The sequence below is a fragment of the Protopterus annectens genome, chromosome 2.part0 (genome assembly GCF_019279795.1).
Source record: "Protopterus annectens isolate FY-2018-M chromosome 2.part0, PAN1.0, whole genome shotgun sequence".
NCBI lineage: Eukaryota > Metazoa > Chordata > Ceratodontiformes > Protopteridae > Protopterus > Protopterus annectens.
In genome coordinates this window covers 235,755,614-235,778,492 of record NC_056728.1, presented here as the reverse complement: position 1 = coordinate 235,778,492, position 22,879 = coordinate 235,755,614, and the positions used below count along the sequence as shown (strand labels likewise).

The following is a 22,879-nucleotide window of genomic DNA, read 5'->3' as shown; positions in this document are numbered from 1 at the left end:
CCCCGGTGTGTGTTTGAAACACTTTCATGTGAGACTGGGAATTGTTGGACAAGTATTTACCCTTTTGATGAAGTGAAAGTTTGCTGAGCGAATTTTCTATGCTAATTGTTCGATGTTCAGCCATTGGATGGTTAGCCCATTCCGTAGCTGAACATAAACCCTTAAAAATTTATAAGATCCACCCTACACTGATTTACATTACAGAGACCATAATACAGTGGCAAACCACTTTGCATTTAAGCCATAAAAATTATTATTCCAGGGATAAAAATTCAAAGGGGGATACCAGGGTGACTCTATCACTGCTACTCTTTTTGTCATGTCCATAACCTGTTAAGCATTCTACTTAACAGATTTCTCCTGTGACATTGGTACTACGAGTATCATGCTATTACTGTATACTCTGAACTGATGGATGGGTACCCAGTGAGGCTTGTCAATGCACGTGTGATAACTGCTTATTTCTCTGCATAGTTATTCTAGCCTAGTTTATCAGCTTACTAAGAGGATGGTTTACAATGTGGTGTAGGTATCCTCAGAAATGGGGCAGGGGAGATGGTTGCTTTGTGTACTTCAGATTTATGCTTGGCCACTTGAATACTACAGTTTATCTCCACAATCTCAAAATACGGAAGGCAGTCAGTACGAAGATTGTTGCCTAACCCTGGTTCCTTTAGTTAGGTCTGCGTCACTAAAGTTTTAAGTATCTGTTTGTTAGATCCCAAGCTATTATCAGCAACTTCTTACAGGCACTTCTATATTGATGGATGCTGGTCCTAATTTAGACATTGCTCTTGTTTTGCAGAAAAATTCGACGTGGAGACGATGCCAGTTTTATAAACAACGATTTTCTAAGTTCGCCAGTATTCAAGAAGAAGAGCACTAACAAAATAAAGAGTGAATGTGAAGAAGGCATTTCTTCAGTTTCCACTGAGGTTTCTGGACAGTATTGTTGAACATTTTTCTGCATTTTAAACATCATCTGAGAAAGGTGCATTTCTAGCCCGAGGGCAATCTTGGTACTACAGAGTAGTGAAGTGACCCAGTGTATATATCTTGTCTTGTAATCTTGACCCAGTGTATATATATCCCGTCTTGTGGCCTATTGCAGGCTTAGGCAAACATTACTACAATCCGTTAAATATTTTGTATTGTTTGTAAATGGTTTTATATAATTTATTTTAGGACAATGACAACATTTTTTGGGTATTAATCATACAAAAGCACCTACTAACTTGTTTCTTGGGAAAACAGAGGACCCTTAAATGGAAATGTGAGGTCCAGGAGCAAGGCATCTACATTCCTTGGTTTTAAAAGAACTCAGCAACGCGCAGAATTTTTGGAGATGAATTACAACACATTAGCCTTGTGGTTTATAATGCCAACTGAATTCTCCAGCAGCACTCTAGTTTTATCTGTCAACATTTGTGCAGGATGAACAATCTCAGATTTGTATAAACAAATATTCAAGGCTTTATTTTAAACTTATATTTACTGTAGATGGTTGTAATGTTCCTGAATGCACTCATGAATACATTTATTTGTAGTTGTGGCATCTCTGTTTTCTAGTTAGTGTTTGCACTGCAGTTGTTTGTGTGTTTAGCATGGAGTGAGTGTTACAACTTTCCTTGTTTCCTTTGTGTTAATATAATGCTGACCACAAACTAACTGAAATCTAAAAATAAAGGTTACTTATTTTTAGCAGCTGGCAGGGGGTTACTTCTTGAAACTTTTAACTGTTCATGACAGGTACATAAGAACACCATAATCTTAGTTCAAGAGATACCTCTGCAGTGGGTGAAACACTTGAGATTTCTTTGTATGAATTTCTGTTCTGTAGGAACAGATACAGATGGTCTTCAATTTTGTTTTAATATGGTGGTGAGATTGTCAGGAGGTTCCTCTCGACACTCTGAGACGGAGACCTAAGGTACGGCTACTCCCATTGCTTGCTTTGCAGGGCAGGCTCAAAGCCTTTAAGTGTGACGTCTAGTTCTCTTCCACATCACTGATCTCTCTGCTTTGAAAGTTTATCTCGTGCACGAGTTTTATTAAAATAAGTTTTGTGAAGAGACCTATTTTATTTAAATTGATGCAAAAAGGACACAGCATCAGCACTGGCATCATTGACCAGTGCCATCCCATCACTCACTGGACTTGCACCATATTATTCTTTGCCTCCCATGTGGAAAGAATGTAAGAATGGTCTCAGGAGATCTTGCCAGCAGCAATCTCTTCTTACAAGGTTCTAGCTAAAGAAACAGTTTTCTGTGATTAGATCATTTACTCTTAATTTATCTGTTAAACATTAGATCATCGTTGGGTAACCTAACCTGTGTTCTCGTTTGCCGCTTGATTTAGACAGACTCATTTTGCTCAGCTCCTCGTGGGTTAGTAAGTAGGTGTCTTTGTTTTGGGTATTTTTCCTTTTCATCTAGTTTCTCCCTTTGTAGTTAGTGGTTCTGCTGTTTTTGACGTTATTCCCTTCCTTTTCTCCTCCCAGTTTTTCAGCGGAGGTCATTTGGCTCTCATTTTGGGTGTTGTAGCTTCTCTTAACTAAATTTCTTAAAGTAGTTGTTGTTATTGTGGTTCTTATTTAATAGTAATAGTTTCAGAATAAAAAAAAACAAATCCAGAAAAAACGACTCAGTTGAAACAAATTTTCACTTTATTTACCGGTTTCATCAGCGTGTAACAGTTGTGACTTCATCAGAATAAAAACACTCTAAATGAATTATGGTTAAATAGAGTTTGAAGAACATCACATGACTGAAAAAAAAAATCAAAAACCAACTTCAATTAAAATACTAATGTACTAGTTGAACACGTTAGTTTGCGTCAATTTACTTGACTGTGTTACCCTTTTTAAGTACAAGTTTGAGAGGTACCACTATCAAAAAATTTGTTGGAAAATAAAGGCACAGTTCCTCCACTAAATGGATTTTTAGGTATGAAAAATGTATATATTTTTTTTAATTTGTTCCAAGGGAGTCCTTTTTTTCTGGATTTGTTTTTTTTTTTTTGTTTTGTTTTTATAATTTACTGTCTCGGTTCTTGGTTTGCTTGAATAGTAGTTTCAGACTGATTGCTTGGTGTTTGGACTCCCGCACACGTTTGGGGCTTGATTTGGACTTTGTGTTGGGTTTTGTATCATGTCGGACAAACCCTTGAGTTTCATGTAGTCGGAAAATGCCCATTTCTGACTCGCACGAGGAGTGTCTCTATTGTCTCAGCGGTGACCATCTGGAGGTAGAGTGTGGTATTTGTGCCACCTTCAATCTCAGAGCCCTGGTCAACCTTCGAAACAAGTTGCTTATTAACGCCTAGTTAAAGGGGGCCCCTTGGTCACTGATACCCCGACCAAGGTGGGGCCTTTCAGGGGTGAAGAAAAAGATTCCTCTGGGTGAGGAGGCCCCTTCCAAACGACCTAGGCTGTCAGATCGGAGAGCCTCAGGTCAAAGAGCCTCTAGGGAAGTCCACCCCTGGATCCAATGATTCAGATTCCAGGTCTTCAGATCAGACGCTTTCAGTTCCCACCCCAGATCCAAGGCTCCGGATTCGAGACCTTCGGATCTGAGGATGGGTGGCGGCATCTCTGATCAAAGAGATTCGAGAACAGTTACCTCTGATCCTTCTTTACTCTGTTCCGAGCAGGTCTGATCTGAGAACCGTGTCTGAGCCAGTTGCAGTAGAGGAGTTTCCCTCAGATCACTTGGGAGCAAAACAGATTTTTTCCCCCTCCATGCAGACCTCACTCGAGTGGGCACAAGATGAGATCCTCCGGGTCCAGAGACAGCTGCCCAGCCAGTTCCTCCATCTCCTCCTGATCATCCAGGAGCATTTTTCCCATGGATATGGGCAAGATGATGCAGTCCTCCTTGAAAGCTGAAATGGAGTTGGGGCATCTGGCATTCCTAGCGCACAGGACGGGGAACCAGTCTCCCACTCCCTACCTAACTGCTCCTCATCCAACCTTCAGATTGGATTCCCAGGGACTGGTGCACGGTACGGTGGCGATGGGAGTTTCGGGCCCCACTTTGGTTCCTACCCCATCGTGATTGGTTCTCTTCCAACACTCTCAGGACAGATCATCCCTCCAGCCCAAGCTGCAGCTCCAGGGTCCGTGGGAGTAGATTCAGGTCCAGGTTTGTCGGACAGGTCTCTGTGCATAGGCGCTTCCGACAGCTCTGGGCCGGTGCTGTCTGGTGGAGCAGGGGGTCCAGGGGGGATCTACCCTCTCTTCGGCTGTAGTGTTATCGGCAGGAGAGGGGGAATGGGACCTTATCCAGCCCCTCTGCTTTCCAGGCGGAAAAAAGATCCTTCTCTATCAGAGCTGCCTCCCTCGCCCATGGTCATCCTACCCAGCCCCAGTATTTGAGCGGACCTACTCATCCTGCTTTCGGTCAACCCATTCAGTCTAGCCTCCAGGGGGGAGCTTTCCCCATAGGGGTCCCCTCCTCTTCCGAGTCATACCCACAGCATCCAGCGGAGGAAGTTCCAAGGAAGAGGACATGTAAGAGGAGACTTCTCAACTCCCCCATGGAGTCTTTAATGAAGATATGGATGCAGATGAAGGGGGCTGGAGATCCTAAAGGCCAAAAGCGGTTGGTTTTTCCAATCACTGTCCTCTGGGGAAACTGTATTTCTGGAGGCTTTCAGAATGGGCACATCTACCTCTTGGGTGTCGTTGCCCCCCCCCCCGCCCCCCCCCACTTGACCCTCTTATCAACCTCGTGGCCAGCAGGCCTTGGAAGAAGCCAGATACCGTGAAGCCAGTGCTGAAGAAAGTAAAGTTCCTCAGCCCCCCCCCCCCCAGTGGATAAAAACCTTCTGGTCCAAGGCGGTCCCAGTTGACACTGTTGTGGCCGCTACCACCAAGAAGGAATTGATGGAGCAGAGTTCTTCTGTCCACCCTCCCAATCATGAATCGAAAGCTCTGGACAACTTCGGAAAGTGGGTGTTCATGTTGGCTTCCCTTAACTTGTGAGCCTTAGATTATCTTACCTGTTTCACCCGTCTCCAGAGGGACTTTATTAAGGAGCTGAACTTCCCTCACTGGGTCCATGTCTGAGGAGGAATTTAAGGTTGTTTTTCCCAAACTTGCCACCCTTCATTCGATAGCTAATTCATCCATGAGGCTAATTTCCAATGCAGTGGAAGGTTCCTCATGGGCGGCCGGTCCAGGCATTGCCATTAGGCGTCCTGTCTGGCTGCACCCAAGCGGGTTCGCAAGGGCCTTTAAGACGTCGTTTAATGCCCCCTTTGATGGTTCCACATTCTTTAATCCAAGCTTAAAAGAGATGTTGACCTGCAGTGAACAGGAAGGAAAGATGACGTCGGCCATCTAGATTCAATTTTCTACCCCTCAATGGTCCTTTTTTTAAGACCTAGAAAGGGAATGAGAAAATGTGGATTCGTAAGGGGAAAACTTCTTCCAGGATGTTCAAGATGATCCCTCTTCCAGGGGATGGGGGGAGAGGTTTCAGTGGCAGATGTCGCTCCAGAGTCAGAGGAGGCCCACGGAATCAAGGTTTCAGGGAGCCATTCTCTGAGAAACCTTTTCAGCATCCCTGAGGCGTTGCTCGACTTTTTTTCCCTGGATGCAGTCAAGGGTCGGTTGTCTGTGCACCCTCTAGCCTGGGCATATATCACAAACAATGGGTGCTGACCATTATATCCAGGGGCTATTGCCTTCCTTTTTCAGAAACTCCCCCCAAAATCCGAACTCTTTCGGGATATGCCACCCAGTCAGAAAGAGTTGGCCCAAAAGGAGGTTGCAAACCTTCTTCGCACAAGAGCCATCCAAGAGGTTCCCACAGGACAGAGAGGATCTAGAACTTATTCCTGCTTCTTTTTAGTTCCAAAGAGAACAGGGGACCTGCATTTTCTAAACCTGTTTGCACGGAAGTCAAGTTTCGGATGGTCACTGTGCAGTCGATTGCGCCCCTTTTGCACAGCAATGACTGGATGTGCTCAGTGGCTCTCCAGGACGCTTACTACCATATAAAGATCGACCGGTCCAGGAGATGTATCCGATTTTCCTTGGGGGCCAATCACTTTCAGTTCAGGGCCCTGCCATTTGGTCCCACCTTAGCCCTTTGGGTGGTCACCCAAATGCATGGCAGTGGTGGCAGCTCATCTCTGGCTGCAGGGACTCCAGGTGTTTCCCTATTTAGACGATTGGTTCCTAACGGCCCCCATAAAGCCTCAACTATTGGACAGCATACAATGTTAAGTTGTCTATCTCACCTTCATTCTTGTGGATGGGTTCGGAGCCGATCCTCGGCTCCGACTCAGCAATCTACTAAAGCTAGAGAGCTATTTACTGGCTCGAGGCCCTCGCTATATCCCACAATGCTAGGCATCAGATTCCCCAGATCTCGTTTGCCGCTTCAGGTACGAGGTCGCAATTTACTTGGCTCCAGGTCGTATTAATCTTTTTTCATATATATACACACATACATATATATACATATATATATATATATATATATATATATATATATATATATATATATATATATATATATATATAGATATATATATATAGATATATAGATATATATCAAAAGTTAACTTTAGTTTTTTCTCGATAACCTTTTTTTCTATTTATAACTTTCCGGTTAGTTTACTCTGTTTACTCCCTAATATTCCCTCTTAGAAACTCGTTTTAGTTAGAGAGTTCTTCCCTCCCCCCCCCCCCCTTTTTTTCTCAGTGGCTAATCTCCCCTCCCTTTCCTTGTGTTATAGGGAGGTGTTGGCTCTTTTACTTTATTACAGTTGTAGACTTTTATATATATATATATAATATATATATTTATATATAGTTAACTGTGTAATTGTTTAATTTTGTTAGCTTAACTAGTGCGTGTGTGTTCTGTGCGTTTAAGCACTAGTGAATTTTTTCTTTGGTATCCATCATGTCTAAGGATACCAAAGTCTCAGGTTTTAAGAAGTGTGACTCGTGCGGTCAGAAGATGTCTCTGACAGACGGTCACACTTGCATTTATTGCTTGGGCCCCCTACACCTGCAGGACTCCTGCTCAGTCTGTCATGCCTTCAGCCCGAGAGTCCTGCAGGAGCGTAGGAACAAGCTCATCCTGAAAGGTTTACTTAAGCCAGAAGGATCCCCGACCAAGCCTTCGTCAGGTAAATCCTCTAAGCCCGCCAAGCCGTCGGCTCTCAGTTTGGAGCAGTCACCTGGTGGAGCACCTGCCTCCTCTTTGGCTCCGGCTGGAGCCGACACCTCTAGACCTCAGTCGGCTCCAACTTTACTGCTGGAACCGTCTTCGAGCCGAAAACGTTCTAGGTCCCCTTCCCTAGAATCTGTTCGCTCTGCTCCGAGGTCACCATTACTCCAATCTGAGAAAAGCCATAGGTCCCACTCATCTCAGTCTTCCAGGCTAATCTGATCATGACCTAGAGAGGGTGGTCAGCAGACTCCTTAAGTCGCAGGCCCTGGCCAAAATTTTAACCAGCCCATCTCTCAACAGACTGTGGCTGTCCCGGTATCTACAGCAGTTCCTCGTCCGACTCCCTCCTTGTGTTCGGAGCCGGTTGGGGCTCGAATCTTGGTGACGTCGGAACCGATACCACACCTTTCGGCTCCTTTGTCGGCTCCAATCTCTTCCTTGGTTCCGTCCTTGGAGGGATCTGGGTGCCGAGACTACCTCGGCTCCGAGGGGACGAGTGGCATCGGACCCTTGTCCGACCCCGTTCTCCCTCTCGGAGCATCGGCGCAGGTGAGCTCGGCCCCGACATAGGCCTCGGAGCCGTCCCTCTCGGTGCCGACAGGGGTTCTCCTCTCCTCAGAGCGGGGACCTTCTGCTTTGCCTGACAGGGGCACCTTCGAGGTCATGAGGAGTGTGCTGACTCCTGAGTCGGCCCCTCGATCAGCCCCTTTGGCTCCTCCCCCCATGGTGCCTGCATTGGTTTCTGTCCACCCTCCTGACCCCAAGCGTGGATAGCAAATGCTCCAGGTCGCCCCATTGGGCGTATCTTCCTCTTCCGAGGCCTCCCCCGATCCTTCTGAGGAGCCCCCCTGGAAATGAAAATGTAAGAGGAAACATGTCGACTCCCCCGAGTCAGTCACGTCTGATACCGACTTGGAGGATTCGGAAGGGTCCCCAACATCCCCCTCTGAGGATGTCTCCTTTTCAGACATCCTAGAAATCCTTAAGCAGAGGGGGAACTGGACTGCCCTTAACCCTTCGGAGGACGAGTCTGTCTACCTGGACGCGTTTGTTTCTTGCCCTTTCACCTCCTGGGTGTCTCCGCCTTTCGACCCACTAATGGAAGTAGTGGCTCGAGAGGCGTGGTCAGCCCCGGACACAGTGGAACCAACTCCCCATAGGCCCACTAAATATATTACAGCCCCACCCAACAAGCAATTTTTGACAAAATGTGTCCCTGTTGATGCCATGGTGGTTGCAGCAGCCACAAAGAAGGAGTTGGCTGACCCTTCAGTGCCTGTCCGTCCACCTAATAAAGAATCTAGGACAATGGACAGGTACAGGAAGCGGGTGTTTTCCTCAGCGATCTTCTCTATGCAGTCAATTAATTATCTGTGCCATTTCACCCATCTCCAAAGGGATCTTCTTAAGGAACTGGGTGATACCCTTCAGGATCCATTAGCTGCGGGGGCTCAAGACCAGATAAACTCCCAGCTGGTGACCCTTAATTCTATCGTCAACTCCTCCATGCGGCTCATTTCTTATGCAGCCGATGGGGCGAGTAGGGCCGCAGGTACAGGCGTGGCTTTGAGAAGACATGCCTGGATGCAGTTATGCAACTTTGCTGACCCCTTTAAGGCGCGTCCTTCACCAATAACCCCTTTGATGGTTCGGCTCTGTTTGGACCACAGGTGAAAGATACCCTTACCAGGTGTGAGCAGGAAGGCAAGACACTCTCTGCCGTGGGAGTCCGTTTTTCCACTCCCTCTAGACCATACCCCAAGGGTCAGAAGAGTGGAAAAATGTGGTTTCGGAAACCCCAGGGAGTCGTGCCTGACACACGTAGTGAGTTTCCCTCCAGGGGCAGGGAAGGGAACAATAATAGACGCTGCCCGAGGGGCAGATGGGGCCCGCAGAATCAGGGAAGATTGTCACTGTACCCAGAAGCCTGGCAACTCCTCACACAAGGCAAATGGGTACGGTCTATCATATCTGAGGGTTACAAGATTCCCTTAGTCCACACCCCGGTACTAATAACCAAGTCCCTTCCAAATGTTCCACTCGGTCTAAGGGAACAGGCAGTACTAGAAATTTCAGAACTGCTAGACAAACGGGTCATCCAGCCAGTCCCAGCAGACCAGCAAGGATCCGGAATCTACTCCAAGTTCTTTTTGGTGCCAAAAAAGACAGGGGACTAGAGACCCATTTTGGATCATAGCAGGCTAAACAAGTCTGTTCAAAGAACAAAGTTCCGGATGGTCACGCTCCAGTCCATTTTACCCTTTTTGGGTCAGGACAATTGGATGTGCTCCATAGATCTTCAAGATGCGTACTACCATATCAAAATGAACAGGCGCTCCAGAAGGTTTCTCCGCTTCCGGCTGGGAGCCAGTCACTATCAATTCAGGGCCCTGCCCTTTGGTCTCACCACAGTCCTCAGGGTGTTCAAATGCATGGCAGTGGTCACGGCTCACCTGAGACGGCGAGGATTCCAGGTGTTTCCATATCTCTACGACTGGCTCCTCACTGCTCCCACCAGGCATCAACTACTGCGAGCCAGGGATTATACCATCCAAACTTGCACCGAGCTAGGTATATCAATAAATTTCGAAAAGTCTGCATTGTCGCCTTCTCAGTCTATTATCTTTATAGGCGCAATATTAAATTCAAAAGACCTGTCTGCAAGGCTTCCTCTCGACATAGTTTCAGAAATCTGCCGACATGTGCAAGTCTTACTACAGTGCAAAAGGATTCAGGCCAGAGTTGTACTAAAGACCTTGGGCCTCATGGCAGCAGCAATCATACTAGTTCCCCTGGCTCGCTTTCACATGCGGCTTCTTCAGTGGATGCTTTTTACTCAATGGTCCTTTCAACAGCTTCCAATGTCTCACAAGATAATAATCACTCAATCATGCAAAGACCACCTAGCTTGGTGGGATGGTCTCCCCTCTGATACTCCAGGGCAGACTGTGTGTTCTCCCTCCTCCTGTTGCCACAGTGACCACGGATGTCTCCCTGATCGGGTGGGGGGGGGGCATTTTCAGGGCAGGACTGTCCAAGGCACCTGGCAACCTCTAGAGTACCATCTGCACATAAATGTCTTTGAGATGAGTGGTGCTTTTGGCGTTGCAAGCTCTTCAGGACTCTACCCACCGGGACTATTGCAATTCAGACAGACAATATGTCTGTAGTGTGGTACATCAACAAGCAGGGCGGAACAAGTCCTATCCCTTATGTCGAGAAGCACTCAGACTCTGGCAGTGGGTGATCTCTCAACGGTTTCTGATAGCAACGCACATCCCCAGGAGGTCCAGCGTCATAGCGGACAGGCTAAGCAGAGCTATTCTCATGCCTCACGAGTGGTCTCTCAATCAATCAGTAGCGGACAAAATCTTCCGCAGATGGGGTCAACCTTGCTGCGACCTTTTTGCAACTCCTCTCAACAGCAAGAGCGATGACTTCTTCACTCTCTTCCCCGGCCACTCCCCCAGAGATAGTCTAGTTCCGGGGTCTTCTGTACGCATTTCCACCTTTTCCCCTAATTCCCAAGCTAATTCAGAAGGCAACCACTTAGGGATCCAGTATGATCCTCATTGCCCCTTACTGGCCTCGACAAATTTGGTTCCCGTTCCTGCATCGCCACCTGCTGGAGCAGCCGTGGAATCTGGACCCAGTGCCAGACCTCTTGGTCCATCAGTCGGGTGGGCTGCACCAGTCCCTTCAGTCTCTCAACCTTACAGCTTGGTTGCTCCACTTCCAACTTTAGCCAGGCTTCCGCTAATTTCTCAGCCGGTGCGTGAAATCATCCTTTCTTTCTGCCACCAGGAAGACTTATGCTAGTAAGTGGAAACATTTCTCCTTCTGGGCAGAGGCTAAGAATATTGACCCTTTTACAGCCCCTGTCCATTATGTTTTAGATTTTTTAGCAGAGCTCTTTCAAGCTGGTTCCTCCTCTGCCACCATTAGGGTCCAATTAGCTGCTATTGCAAATTTCCATGCTAGCCTGTCAGAAACCAGCATCATGTCCCACAAACTTTGCAAGGCCTTTCTCAAAGGAACTTTGTTACTTAGGCCCCCGGTCAGAGATCCCCCGCCTCCGTGGGACTTTAACTTGATATTGGCTTCCTTGATCCCCCCCCCCCCCTTTGAACCAGCGGCTTCCTGTTCTTAAAATTGCTCTCCTGGAAGACTCTCTTTTTGGTAGCCATCACATCAGCTAGGAGAGTTTCAGAACTTCAAGCCCTCTGTATTCTTTCTCCTTATCATGTGTTTCATAAGGGCAGTTTCACTTAGGCCTAATCCTTCGTTTTTATCCAAGATACCCTCTGAAACAAATCTGAATCGGTCTATTGATCTGCCCGTATTTTTTCCTAACTATTCGAACAAAGCTGAACAAAATTTGCACCGCTTGGATGTTCATAGGCAATTACGTTTCTACTTGGACAGGACAAAGCAAATAAGAAAATCAGACCAACTTTTCCTATCCTATGCTGAGGGCAAACAAGGACGGCCAGTTTCAAAAGTAACCTTATACAGGTGGTTGTCCTCTATTACTACCTTGATTTATCAACTCACATAAACAACTCCCTGCTAAACCTAAAGGTCATTCCACCAGAGCATTGGCTACGTCGGTAGCTTGTCAAGCAAGACTACCAATGGAATCTATTTGTGCCGCAGCCACTTGGGCCACTCCTCATACATTCATTTTGCATCATAAGTTGGATGTGGCCTCTAGGAATAGAGCTGAGTTTGGTTCCACTGTGCTCAAGAGTCTGTTCCAATGAGCCACCCAGGACTAAGGTGCTAGGGACGCTGTCCCATCCAGCAAGAATGAAGGCGAGATAGACAACTTAACATTAAGAAGTTATGTACCTACCGTAACGTTCCATGTTGGTTGTCTTCTTCTCACCTTCTTTCTTGCATCCCACCCTCCATCCCCCTAGCCTGGACAGACCGAGAAGAGTCCCTTTTGGGGCCTTCTTTCTCTGGACAACTCTGATGTACATTGTGTCCTCCTCTGTCTTTGTACTATAGTTTTCCTTGTGGTTGGACAGGTGTCCTTCAATCTTTCCTTGGTGTTAGCTCTGCCAAATGAGATCTGGGGATATGACGCCTAGCATTGTGGGATATAGGGAGGGCCTCGAGCTAGTAAATAGCTCTTGAGCTTTAGTAGATTGCCGAGTCGGAGCTGAGGATCGCCTCCGAACCCATCCAGCAAGAAAGAAGGCGAGAAGAAGACAACTAACATGGAACGTTATGGTAGGTACATAACTTCTTATTCCCTGCTCTCCCTGTTCCATCAGTTGGGAATTACAGTAAACCTAGCCAAGTCCTCCTTGATTCCAACTCAACATCTGGAGTTCATAGGCACTCTGTTGGATACCACCTTGCAGATTGTAGCTCTTCCTCTTCGTCATGTAACTCTGATACGCTCCCATGTTCAAGTTCTGCTGGAGCCAACTTGCCCTCTGGCTTCACACATCCTCAGGGCTCTAAAATCCATGGTGGCTGCCATTTATTTGGTTCCAGTGGCAAGGTACCACATGGGAGTTCTACAGTGGACCTTTGCAGTTCAATGGTCAGCGTTTCATCATCCCCTATCATTCACCTCACCCCAGTTTGAGGCATCTCTTGTGGTGGAATCGCTCCCCAGATCTCTTAGCTGGCAGGTCCTTCTCTCCCCTGATTCCCACGGTCATTGTCACCACGGACGCTTCCCTCCTAAGGTGAGGGGGTGTTTCCGGGCCTCGGCAGGTGTGGTTTCCCCTTCTATGGTCTCACTTGAGGCACCCACCCTTGGTGCTCAATCCATCTCCGGATCTAATATCACATCCGACTCTACTTCTTACTCCCGAATCTTCAGACCTTTCATCTTACAGCGTGGTATGTCCAATTCCAGTGATCTTGGCTAAGTCCAGGCTAGCCTCGCCCGTGAAGGAATATTATCCTTGCTTTTCAGAGATCTTCCACTAGGAAAGTGTATAAAAGCAAATGGAAGAGATTTTCTATCTGGGCAAAGAACAAGAATCTGGACCCCTTTTCAGCTTCTGTTCCCAAGATTCTTCTCTTTCTGCTCTCTCTGTTTAAGTAAGTGGCCAGTCTTTCCATGATCAAGGCTCAATTAGCAGTGATTTCAAATTTTCACCTTAATAATGAATCTACTTTTCTCGGCTCTGCAAAGCCTTTTTGAAAGGTATATTTCTGTTATGGCCCCCTGTTAAGGAGACCCATCTCCACTGTAGGATCTTGCTTTGATGCTACAGGCATTAATAAAACCCGCCTTCGAACCAGCTGCATCCTGTGATCTCAAATTTTTTTCTTGGAAGACTGCCCTTTTAGTGGCAGTAACTTCAGCGAAGAAAATCTCCAAGCTCTTACAATTAAGCCACCTTACTTAATTTTCCATAAGGACAGAGCATCTCTGTAAGGTAGCTTTGGAGGCTAATCTCCAATGTATTCAACTTTCAGTATTCTTCCCTAATTATGCTAGTAAAGGGGAATATATTCTGCACACCTTGGATGTTCATCGCTAGCTACATTTTTGTTTACATAGGACCAAGAAATTTCAATATTCAATCCAGTTTGTAGCCTTTTCTGTGAACTGAAGGGGCAGGGGAATATCAAAAGTTATGGTCTCCCACTGGATTTCGCAATGCATTCCCTTCATTTGCTCTTCAAAAGGTGTTCCTTTATCTACACCAGTAAAGGCTCATTCCAACAGGGCAGTGTCTACCTCAGCTGTCGTTGCAGATCGCCAATCATTAGGTGATATTTGTGCAGCAGCAGCGTGGTCTTTACCTCACACGTTCATCTCCCACTATAAGTTGGATTTGATCTCTAGTGGAAGGGCTTCCTTTGGCTCCACAGTTCTTCGGCATGTCCTTCCTTGAGGCCTTCCAGGATTCATGTAGCTGGGGACTCTAACCCTAATGTGAGGAATGGTGGCTAAGATAACATCAGATTTATAGTTATGTACTTACCATAACTTGGTATCTGTGTTATCTGTAGTCACCATTAATCACGGTCCCACCCTCCGGCCCCCTTTCTGAGAGATTGGCAGAATGTTTGTGGACCTGTGTTGGTGGTAATTGTTTTGGTCTGTCTTCTTTCATTATGCAAACTCAATCTGAGGGATTAGAGGGCAGTAGAGTATCATGGGAGTGGAGGAGCTTGAGCTAAGCTGTTTGAGTATGCCGGCTCAGATCCAGTATCGGATCCTAGGCCCTAACATGATGAATGGTGACTACAGTTATGGTAAGTACATAACTATAATTCTCCTGCCAATTATTCTAAAATGGCATGAAAAGAGGCCTGGCTGGGTTTAAAAAATGTAAGTGTGGTCACAAAATTCCTTTCATCTAATGCATATACGTTGTGTGCACTACTTTTGACCACTTCATCTACAAGAGGACTGCTCCATTTTGTCATGCTTTTAACCCTAGAGCACTAGTTGAACACAAGAATAAGTTGATTTTAAAAGGGTTATTACGTACTTTTGGAGAGGCATTATCTGGCGCTCCCCCTGAGAAATCAAGAAAGCCTAAATCATCTTCTCCAAACCTTTCTACATCATTTTCCAAGGCTTCAGAGCAGTTTAAGAAATGACCGTCTTCCAATCCAACCTCCCCTTCGGATCCTACTAAAAGCTCCTGATGTCTACCATGGCAGTAAAACTTAATAGTAAAATCAAAACTTTAATAAAAAGAATATAACATAAAATAAGCAGTCCTCAGTCTTCCTTCGGATCCTGCAAGAAAAAAGTGTAAGCTATTGGATCAGACTTCATCCTCAGATTTGAAGCAAAAGAAGAGATTCATTGGATCTGGCCTTATTATTGGATCTGAAACTAAAGAAAAAAGATTTGTCCATCTGATGCAAAAATCATCTGACTCAGCTTCCAGTATCTCTTACTTTTCAAGGACCAGATATTCTCCTTTGGTGGACCCAGTTCACTTGGATCCTTGTTCGTTTTCCCTTTTTGCAGAGACCTAGGTCCCCCTTAGTAATTTCCACTTGTTCTTCCAGGAGTCTAACAGAAGAATATGTGGAGAGATTGGTGAGAAGAATTCTCTTGGCTGTCTCACAATTGTTTCTTCTGCTCCTACCCCTTTGGGTCAGGAGGTCTAATAGTCAGGTCTATATTATATATTCAAAGTTTCAAAACTTCGAATTCCATATGTTCGACAACATATGATTGAAGTTTGAAACTTCAAATATATAATAAAACATTAAAAAAATAATAAAACTTACCTTGATGCTCCGAGCAGGGGGGCAAGCACCCCTGCACCCCCCACACCCCCTACTTAAATATACCAGCTCCAAGATTGCACTTCAGTGCAGAAAAGGGAAATGCTCCCATTCTGCACCATACGGCATCGATTTAACCTTCGAACTTTTCAAAGTTCGATCATATGGTGTCAACCATATGACATTCAAACTTTGAAAAGTTTGTTCATGTAATAGGAACCCTAATCTTCCACTACACCCCCATTACCAATTCCTCCTTTAACTCCTTCCATGGTCTGAGTCATTGGATCCAAGCCACCCAGCTTTGTCTGCCTCAGATTGAAGGATACCCTTATCCTCTGATCCGAGGTTTGCTCTGAGCACTTCAGTCTGATCTGGAGATCCATCAAAGCCAAAGCTGCCCTGTCAGGTCCAAGGTGCTGAAGTTGACTTTAAAGTTGTTGGAGCTGTCCTTGTGCCTCTGAGCCTTGGCACTGGCAAGTTCAGCAACAGTTTCTGCCTCTTGGGGGGGGGGGGGTTGTCCTCTGAGCAGTGAGGGACATCAGTCCAAAAGCTTGCTTTTTCAGACCCAGGGTCCTAATCCTCTCTGGGGAGGTCTACCTTTGCGGCTGTAGAGAGAGCATTGTCTGCCTCAGAACACAGATGGTTCCTACTCCCTTGGATCCTTGACCTATAGCTTTGATGTTTCTGCTCTTGGAGTCTCAACCTTCTTTTCCACAGAAACAGCTGATCCCGAAAACCCAAGCTTCCAAACCATGTCTCCCAACATCTTTTGATATCTCCCCAGAGCATCCCACTGAGGAGGTTCCTACAAAGATGATGTGCAAGAGGAAGCACTTTGACTCCGTGGTGAGTCAATCACAGAAGATACAGACTTTGAAGGTGAGGGGTCCCCACGATCACCTCCTGAAGATGTCTCATTTGAAGACATCCTTGAAAACCTAAAACAGAGAGGTGGCTTGAAGTCCAACCCTTCGTCTGAGGAATCTGTATTCCTGGAGGCTGTCTGTACTGACCTTGTCTATCCCCTGTGGACTGACTCCATCTGCTGACAAGCTCATTGAGTTACTCTCTTGATGGGCATGGAAGGATCCAGATACCATGGAACCAATACCTCTGACAGCACCAGAAGACAAGCAGTTTTGGCACCTGCACTTCATCAGATAAAACACCTCCCATTCATCACATCCTTTTATACAATCAATAAAAATAAGAACCAATAAAAAACAAGTAATTTCATTCAAATAAACCAATCAAATTTCATTTAAATTAGTTCATTAAATATATATTTTTTAAAATCTCTTTATACATACACAGTTTTTAAATGTTTTAAATATCTAAACATAAATAAATGAATTAGTACATTATAATATTGACAAGAAATGACTTATAATGAATAGAAATATGTTAAAGAAATGTATTAATGTTGGTTATAAATATTTAATGAACTAATTTAAATGAAATTTGATTGGTTTATTTGAATGAAATTACTTGTTTTTTATTGGTTCTTATTTTTATTGATTGTATAAAGTGTTTTATCTGATGGTCCATTTTGGTGGTACGAAAACGCGATTGTATTGAAGGCGTTCATATCAATTTTTGCTGTGTGGATCTATATTAAAGTTTTTGGAGAAGTATTTCTTCTCCTTGTGTTCGTTTCTCTTTTGGAATTATTTGTACTGGAAAAGCTCACGCTCTCCCCTTTGAGCCTACAGCATCAGCAGAGTTAAAATTCCTCTCTTGGAAAACAGCCTTGCTTATGGCCATCATTTCAGCTAGAAGAGTGTCTGAGTTACAAGCACTTATGGCTGTGGAACCCTTCATTATTTTTCATGCTGACAGGGTCTCCTTCATGACTAACCCTACTTTTATGCCTAAAGTGGTGTCCAGAGTAGCTCTCAACCAATCTGTCCATTTGCCAACCTTCTTTCCTAATCCTTAAAATAAAGGGGAAAGGATCCTGCACTCTAGAAGTGCACAGACAAGCTCGGCTTCTACCTCCTTGATAGGACTAAGCCCTTCAGGAAATCTGACCAGATGTCCTTCAAGGATGCATCTGCAGTCCTAACAAATGGGTTGTCCTGCCTCAGGCAGCCCTTCGGTCGGCCGGATTCCAAAGTCTGGGTCTGGCCTCGGCTGATGTCGCACTTCACCCGACGTCACTGCGGCAGTCAATTGGGTATAAAGGCATCAGCCGACGCCATTTTCCCCAGTCTTTCTTGCCGCGCGGTGCCCGAAGCAGAAGCTGTTCGCAAGTGCCGGTCGGTCAGATCCAGTGTTTTCTACTATCGAAGACTTCTAAAAAGCTAAGTACCCCGTTGGGGACTCTTTCTTGCCTCAGCCGATGTCAGAAAAAGTAAATAATTGTTTAACTTGTGGGAAACAAATACCTCATAAGGATTTCCACTCTTATTGCCTTCCTTGCTTAGGCCCAGACCACGACGTAGCAGCTTGTCTAGCCTGTGCTTCCTTCAACCGACGGACACTTAGACGTCAGTCGGAGTTTGCGGAGGAGTTTTTTGGTCCCGCTTTTGCTTACAAAATGCCGTCGGAGACTACGACTTCGCATTTAGCTAAAAAGCGTAAGGAAAAGGACCGACACTCGCGGTCCGCGGTTTTGGCCGAAACCACGGCTAAGCCAACCGCGAGTGTCTCGGTTTCGGCTGAAACAGAGTCCTCTGTTCTTCCTTCGGCCAAAAACATTCCTCCTGCAGCCGAGGCCTCACACAGCATGGCTGAATCTGCTACTGAAATTTCTCCTGCTGTAGCAGGCACCCAGGATTTATCAGACACTATCCTTTTGGATATATCTACTCCTGCACGTGGAGCTGCTAGGCCCCCTGCATCCATGTCTATCAAGGCTTTCTCTAGGGCTAAAGCAGCTAAATCTTCAAAGGCCTTGCCTTCTAAAACCCCCTCCCACAGGCCTAGCTCTAGTTCCCAAATGCTTAGCCTGGCAGAGGATCTCATTTCTTTGATCAGGGGATCCCAACCTCACCCTGCCAGGGCCTCTCATCCCCCTCCAGAGAAGAGACCTAGAGCAGAGCCCCCTGAGCCAGTTTCTATGGATTATTCTTCTGATTATTCAGAAAACTCAAATCCTCCTGAAGGCCCTTATTCTCCATATGAGGATTCTGACGCAGAAGACTCCATTCCTTCTGCCTCTCCTCCTGAGGAATTTTCTTTTGGGGAAACCTTGCATGCTATGAGGGAACAATTTCAATGGCAGGGCCAGGATTTCTCAGACTCAAGGAAACGGCTCAGGACCTTTTTGCATTTGCCACAGCATAGGCCTTTAGCCATTCCTCCAGTACTAACAGTTGTGGATGATGCATTCAATGATGCTTGTACTGCCCCTGACTCTCTTCCTCCGGCCCCTTCTAAGCCCGACAGGTACTACAGGGTCCCGGACACACATTATCACCTGTATAAGGCTCCTATTGCAGATCCTGAAACTATTTCTCAAGGCCCCAAAGCTGTAGCATCTACCAAAAACCCCCTCCCCTCTGAAAGAGAATCTAGTGAATTAGAGAGATGGGGTAAAAAAGTTTATACTTCTGCTACTCTTTCAGCTAGGGCTTTAAACTGTCAATTCCACATGATTCAGTATCAGGAATTTTTGTTAGATCAGTTAAATAAAAAACTATCCTCTCCTGAACCTATAGACCGTAAGTCCCTTCAGGATTTGGTGCATAACACTCAGCAGGTCAGTAATCATTCCTTAAAATGCGGCTATGATGCACTGGAGGCTTCCTTTAGATCAGCTATGACTGGTACAGTGATCAGAAGACATGCATGGTTAAAAGAGCAATCCTTACCAGACCATGTAAAGTCAAAGCTCCTGGATGCACCCATGGAGAAACTCAGTTTGTTGGCTCCCCTGCACAACAAGTGTTAAAGAAGGTGGAGGAAAAAGCAAAATCTGTCCAAACAGTCAAGGACTTCTTACAGGTCCAGCCTCCTAGATTTAGCCTTCGAAGAATTGGTCCTTTCCAGACACCAGAGCACAGAGAGGCAGAAATAGGCGCTCAAGAGGCAGAGGTCAGTCCAGAGGTGCCTACAGGGGACGTCAGTGGCAGCCTAACAACCAGAGAAGTACTGCCACAGATCCAGCTACTACCACTTCCACAGGACAGTCACAGTGACTTGGCTCTGACACCGCCTACCAGGGAACAACTGCAAGCACCCTTAGGCAGAAAGCTAGCCTTATTTTCAGTAAACTGGCATTACATTACAGGAGACAAATGGATTTTACAGACAATAGACAAAGGTTACAGGTTTCACTTCCATACTCTACCAAGGAAGAGAGGAATGCCAAACCTACCACCAAACCAAAAGACAAACGCTCTAGAACAAATAAACCACTTACTAAGGATGAGAGCTATAGAAAAGGTACCGGCTATGGAACAAGGACAAGGATTTTATTCCAGACTTTTCCTGATGCCAAGAAAAGAAAACCAATGGAGGCCTATTCTCGACCTGTCTGCTCTCAACACATACCTCATTGTTCCAAAATTCAAAATGCTGACCCTACAGCACCTTCTTCCCATGCTGGGCAAGGAGGCTTGGCTGGTGACTCTAGATCTCAAGGAGGCATACCTGCACGTCCCTATTCGACCAGATTGCAGAAGATACCTCAGATTTTTTGCAGGATCAGAGCATTATCAATTCTCAGCATTGCCCTTTGGCTTCTCTACTGCGCCCAGAGTGTTCACGAAATGCCTGGCATCAGTAATTGCTCATTGCAGGCTTCAGGGAATTCAAATTTATCCATACCTGGACGACTGCCTGCTACAAGCGGACAAGATCAAATTAACAAAAGATTTGGAAAAGGTTATTCATCTACTGCAGGCCTTGGGATACACAGTCAACATAAAAAAGTCAAGACTGGTACCATCCCAAAGGATTACATTCTTGGGTGCAGAACTGGACACATTAAATCAAATGGCATTTCTCACAGCAGAAAAGCAAAAACAACTACCACTCTATTTCAAGGCATTAACAAAGCAGAACCAGCTTACAGCAAGGAAAATCCTGCAAGCCCTGGGTTACATGGCTTCCTGCATAATATTGATTCCACATGCCAGACTACATATGAGGAAGTTGCAATGGTACCTAAGGAATTTATGGTCTCAGCACAAGCACAGCCTAGAAACCCAAATTCCAATAATTCCATGCCTGAAGAAAGAATTCCTGTGGTGGGCTCAGGCCTGTCAGTTGAACAAAGGAGGACTGCCTTTCCACAGCCCTCACCCAGGCCAGACTATCACCACGGACGCCTCAGACCTCGGTTGGGGGGCACACATGGCAGACAAGTGCATACAAGGACTATGGACACAGGACCAGCTGAACCTACACATAAATCAAAAAGAGATGCTGGCATTGAAACAGGCTATTCAGACATTCAGACCGTTCCTTCAACAGGGTCATTTACTGATAAGGACGGACAACACCACAGTTATGTGGTATATCAACAAGCAGGGAGGCACACATTCATACCCTCTATGCCGGATGGCAATGGACCTGTGGAATGTGGCCCTGAACCTCAACATTCAGCTCCAGGCCTTATTTGTGCCAGGAAAAGAAAATATATTAGCAGACACATTAAGCAGAACTACCACGGATGCCCACGAATGGATGCTGCATCCGGATATCTTCAAAACCATTACAGAGAAATGGGGGCTACCAGAAATAGACCTGTTCGCATCCCCACACAACCACCAGTTGAGAAAATTCTGCACAAGGACATACCACCCACTTGCTTGGAAGGTGGACTCCCTATCCTTCAGTTGGGAAAACCTAACAGCATATACATTCCCACCTCTACCTTTGATGCACAAAGTGCTACTGAAGATCAAAGAAGATCACCCAAGGATCATACTGATAGCTCCAGACTGGCCGAGACAGCATTGGTACCCGCTTCTGAGAAGTATGTCTCGGACACACGCATGGCCTCTACCTCTAGTTCCTCTGCTGCTAACACAGAACAACTTCAAGATCCTGCATCCAAACTTGAAAACACTGCAGCTAGCTGCCTGGAATCTCACATGAAACAAAATAACCCAGATTTATCCCAGAGGGTTAAAGACATTATCCTGGAGGCTCGCAGACCTTCCACAAGGAAGACTTATTCGGCAAAATGAAAAAGATACCTCATTTGGAGTGCAACAAAAGGAGAAAATGTATCATTGGCTAACATAGCTAACATCCTGGAATATTTAGCAGAACTTTTCCACAATGGCCTGTCTTACTCCTCCATCAAGATTCATGCATCAGCAATTTCAGCAGAATACAACATGGATCCTCCAGTCTTCTCTCATCCTCTACTCAGGCAGTTTCTGAGAGGAATTAAAAATGTAAAGCCTCCAAGGAAGCCACCTCTACCTACATGGGACCTGATCTTTGTGTTGGAAAAGTTAACACTTCCCCCTTTTGAACCAGCAGCAACAGCAGAATTACAGTTCTTATCTTGGAAGACTGCTTTCCTGCTTGCAATCACTTCAGCAAGAAGGGTTTCTGAATTACAGGCATTAATGGCAGTACAGCCTTTCCTTATCTTCCATCAGGATAGAGTGTCCTTGAGAACTAACCCTACCTTTATGCCAAAGGTGGTCTCCAGGGTATCATTGAACCAAGCAATCCACCTACCAACATTCTTCCCCAACCCACAGAACAGGGGGGAAAGACTACTGCACACCTTGGATGTACACAGACAATTGCGCTACTACCTGGACAGAACCAAGAACAATAGAAAAACTGACCAGCTTCTGGTAGCATATGCAGCAGGAATGGAAGGAAAAGCAATTTCAAAACAGACAATCTCGAAATGGATAGGAAATTGCATTAGATTCTGTTATTCCTTTCATGGGAAGACAACTCCAGAAAACATCAGACCTCACTCCACAAGGGCTACAGCCACTACTACAGCTTTCTTACGAGGAGTGGCTACCAAAGACATTTTAGAGGCTGCTACTTGGAACTCAGTGCATACATTTGCCAAGCATTATAATCTGCCTTTATACTCCAGATCCCGAGCAGGTTTTGCAACTGCTGTTTTGCAAGGGATCTTAACTACACCATGATCTTAGTGCCTCCTCCCCCAGTTTGGCTATGGTATTCTACCCATTTGTTAGGACTGCAGATGCATCCTTGAAGGACATAGTACAGTTTTGTACCTACCATAAATGTAGATGTCCGAGAGGTATGCATCTGCAGTCAGGATTACCCACCCTCCTTCCCCTCTGTGGTACTCCTAGGGTATTTGCCCATCTTGTAGCTAGCTGGGGGAATCTTTTATGGTGTATTTGTTTGTAGATATGTACATACATGCTTATTTTTTGTTTGCTCTCTACTGTTTGGAATCATTTGCATTTATCCAAATTTAGCCTTCCTAGAGGGCACCTGGCATCTGGGGCAAGAAACACTGAGGAAAATGGCGTCGGCTGATGCCTTTATACCCA

At 45.6% G+C, this 22,879-nt stretch overlaps 1 protein-coding gene across 3 annotated transcripts in view; it reads left to right on the top strand.

Annotated features, from left to right (window-relative positions):
* The window catches only part of LOC122793038, a 1,023,021-nt gene extending 1,021,320 nt beyond the window's left edge, over positions 1–1,701 (top strand). For all 3 annotated transcript variants that reach the window (XM_044060702.1, XM_044060700.1, XM_044060701.1), the window contains one exon: positions 806–1,701. In XM_044060702.1, coding sequence (XP_043916637.1) covers positions 806–956 — 151 coding nt within the window. In that variant the 3' untranslated portion in view covers positions 957–1,701. The remainder of the gene's footprint in view (positions 1–805) is intronic.
* The last annotated feature ends 21,178 nt before the right edge of the window (positions 1,702–22,879 follow it).